At 51.5% G+C, this 2,842-nt stretch overlaps 1 protein-coding gene across 1 annotated transcript; it reads right to left on the bottom strand.

The window, feature by feature from the left end:
* Positions 1 to 203: 203 nt before the first annotated feature.
* Positions 204 to 1,311, bottom strand: LOC114588632 (E3 ubiquitin-protein ligase RNF167-like). The gene has a single exon (XM_028714041.2). It carries the CDS (start codon positions 1,119 to 1,121, stop codon positions 204 to 206), a length of 918 nt encoding a protein of 305 aa, XP_028569874.2. The 5' UTR covers positions 1,122 to 1,311.
* Positions 1,312 to 2,842: the final 1,531 nt, after the last annotated feature.

The raw sequence follows: 2,842 nt of genomic DNA, 5'->3' as shown, positions 1-2,842 counted from the left end.
AGAAGAAAAAACCCACCCAAACCCTGGGCGCACATCTGTACCTAATTCTGAAATGTAAACACAGAATCTCAATAAAAGGAAGGGGACAACGGCTGATGTTTGGGAGAATTTTGTTGTTTCTGATATTTCGTGTTGGGTCTCCCTCCTTCCGTCTCCTCCTCCTCCTCCTCTTCCTTCATCCAGTGGTATCCCACGTGGCGGGCCTAGATCACAACGCCAACCTTCTGCTTGCAAATGGGGCAGGTCTTCCCGCTCCTGGGCTGGATGAGGAGCCAGGTGTTGATACAGGTGGTGTGATAGGCATGGGAGCATGGCAAGATCTTCACCTTCTCTCCCACCTCGTAATCCGCCATGCAGATCACACAGAGGTTGTAGCTGTCGCCTCTCCTGAAGGTCTTCACCCTGATGCCTTGTCTCCGCCGGTGCCACTTCAAGCATCCGGCGAAGACCAGGCCGCTGACTGCCAAGCTCAGGAGGATCACGAACCCAAACTCTCGGAGGAATTCCACAATCAGTTGTTGGGTGCAGTAGCCTGGCCAGAACTGCAGGTAATGGTGAGCTGGGTCCCAAACGGAGATGTCCATGTCATCATCCCAGCAGGGATTGTAATAGCCCTGAGGCACCACTGTCGTGACCTTGGTGCCGTTCCCAGAACGCACCAGCCCCCTCAGCACCTTGGAGGCTGACCCGCCAATGAAGAGGGACGGAATCAAGATCTTCTTCTCCTTCGGGCCTTCTGCCTCAACAGCCATGCTCACAAGCAAATCAGAGTAGAAGTTGTAGATGACTGCCGCCCGGTAGCCAGCTTGCTGGGCGTGGAAGACCTTGAGGCCAAAGGGACAGCCATACCGACGGATGAGGGCAATGTAGCCCAGCGAAGAAGTCTTAGGAACCGGAGGGGCTACTAGGGGTTGGCAGGCATTTGCAGGCACCACCTCGACAAGGTAGCCCGTGAGACCCAGTTGGGGGAGCGGAGGGCCGAAGCAAGCCGGGACAGCTTTGAAATCGAGGCAGGTGGAGTTCTGGGTGTAGACCAGGTAGACGAACGGCTTGGCCAAGGTGACCTCTAGAACCAGGGAAAAGGCCACCAACGAAGGAGGAGAGAGAAGCGAGAGCTGCATCTTGGAGGTTACCTTCCGTGGACAAGGATGGTGGGGTGGAGAGCTTGGTGGGAAATCCAGGTCTCACCTGCGCATCTTGGAGAGCTGGGTTGGGACCACGGGGGCAAGGCCAACAGCAAGGCACACGCTTCTCACAGGGACGGTTCCTTCTCCAGGACCAGCTTCCAAAAGAGCTTTTCAATCATAGATGTTGGTCACCTCCCACCCACACACTTCCCACCACTCGCACCTCCGACCTTCTCAGCAATAGTTGTTTGGAAACTGCCTGGCCCCTTATGACATCACTCACTGACTACATCCCTGGCTGGTGAGCAGAGGAAAGATGGAGTGAGAGCAAACAATGTCATGGGACTCTCACACAAACGTAAGGAGAGCCTGGCTGGGTCAGGCCAATGGCAGCATCCTGCTCAGCATCCTGTTTTCACAGCGACCAACCAGATGTCCCAATGGGGAAGCCTGCAAGCAAGACCCAAGAGCCCCCTCGGCTCCTGTGGTCTCCACCAACTGGTTTTCAGAACTGCCTCCAGATGGAGGCACAGCATAGCCCTTGTGGCTAGCAGCCTTTAGATTTGTTGTTGTTGTTTAGTCGTTTAGTCGTGTCCGCCTCTTCGAGACCCCCTGGACCAGAGCACGCCAGGCACCTCTGTCCTCCACTACCTCCCGCAGTTTGGTCAAACTCATGCTGGTAACCTCGAAAACACTATCCAACCATCTCGTCCTCTGTCGCCCCCTTCTCCTTGTGCCCTCCATCTTTCCCAGCATCAGTGTCTTCTCCAGGGAGTCTTCTCTTCTCATGAGGTGGCCAAAGTATTGGAGTCTCAGCTTCAGGATCTGTCCTTCCAGTGAGCACTCAGGGCTGATTTCCTTCAAAATGGATGCGTTTGATCTTCTTGCAGTCCATGGGACTCTCAAGAGTCTCCTCCATCACCAGAATTCAAAAGCATCCATTCTTTGGCGATCAGCCTTCTTTATGGTCCAGCTCTCACTTCCATACATCACTACTGGGAAAACCATGGCTTTAGATAGTCATGAATTTATCTCAGCAACTTTTCCCGGTAGATCTTGCCTCAATAAGGCAGTTGTGAGTACTGTAGGTCTCCTCCTTTCCACAGTTCCTTAAGTCTCCTCTTCTCCTGGGTCCTTCCCAAACAATCTGATACTTCTTCATCTTGTTCATCTCTGCTCCACTCTCTTCATGCCTCTTCTGGTCCTGAGAGACCAGCAGTGGGACTGGTCACAACAGGAGGGGGAGAAGCCCTGGATTCGTCAGCCACCTGCCTCATCTCTGCCTCTTGGTCCCCTTCCTTTCCATCCCCATCTTCTGCCCCTGAGCCTGGACTTCTCTCTCCCTGTCTCAGCTTCTTCCTGCTCACTAAACCTTGTTGCCTCTTAAGCTGCCAACACCTCCTCCTCCCAGTCTCGTCCCTCTTCTCCCTCTGACCAGGACTTTGTTGTTGTTTTCCAAAAAAATATATCTATTTTCCACATTTATCACAAAAAGGACATAACAAACCACATCACAAAGAAAAACACATCACACCACAATAAACAAAACTAAACACAGAGGAAATTTGTATCTTTAAATATTTAATTCTCATTACATTGATAACTGACTTCCTCAAACCCCATCTATCTGAATTTCATTATATCACCTATATAACAGTTCTCCATCTTCATATTTCTAATAATATTAACTCCTTTCATTAACTAACCTCTTCTCC

Source organism: Podarcis muralis, chromosome 18 (assembly GCF_964188315.1).
Source record: "Podarcis muralis chromosome 18, rPodMur119.hap1.1, whole genome shotgun sequence".
Lineage (NCBI taxonomy): Eukaryota > Metazoa > Chordata > Lepidosauria > Squamata > Lacertidae > Podarcis > Podarcis muralis.
Note: the sequence above shows the minus strand (reverse complement) of the source record. Positions and strands in the feature narration are given on the sequence as shown.

Coding starts and splice junctions, on each gene's coding strand:
- LOC114588632 (XM_028714041.2), bottom strand. CDS start 1,121: ATGCAGCTCTCGCTTCTCTCTCCTCCTTCGTTGGTGGCCTTTTCCCTG.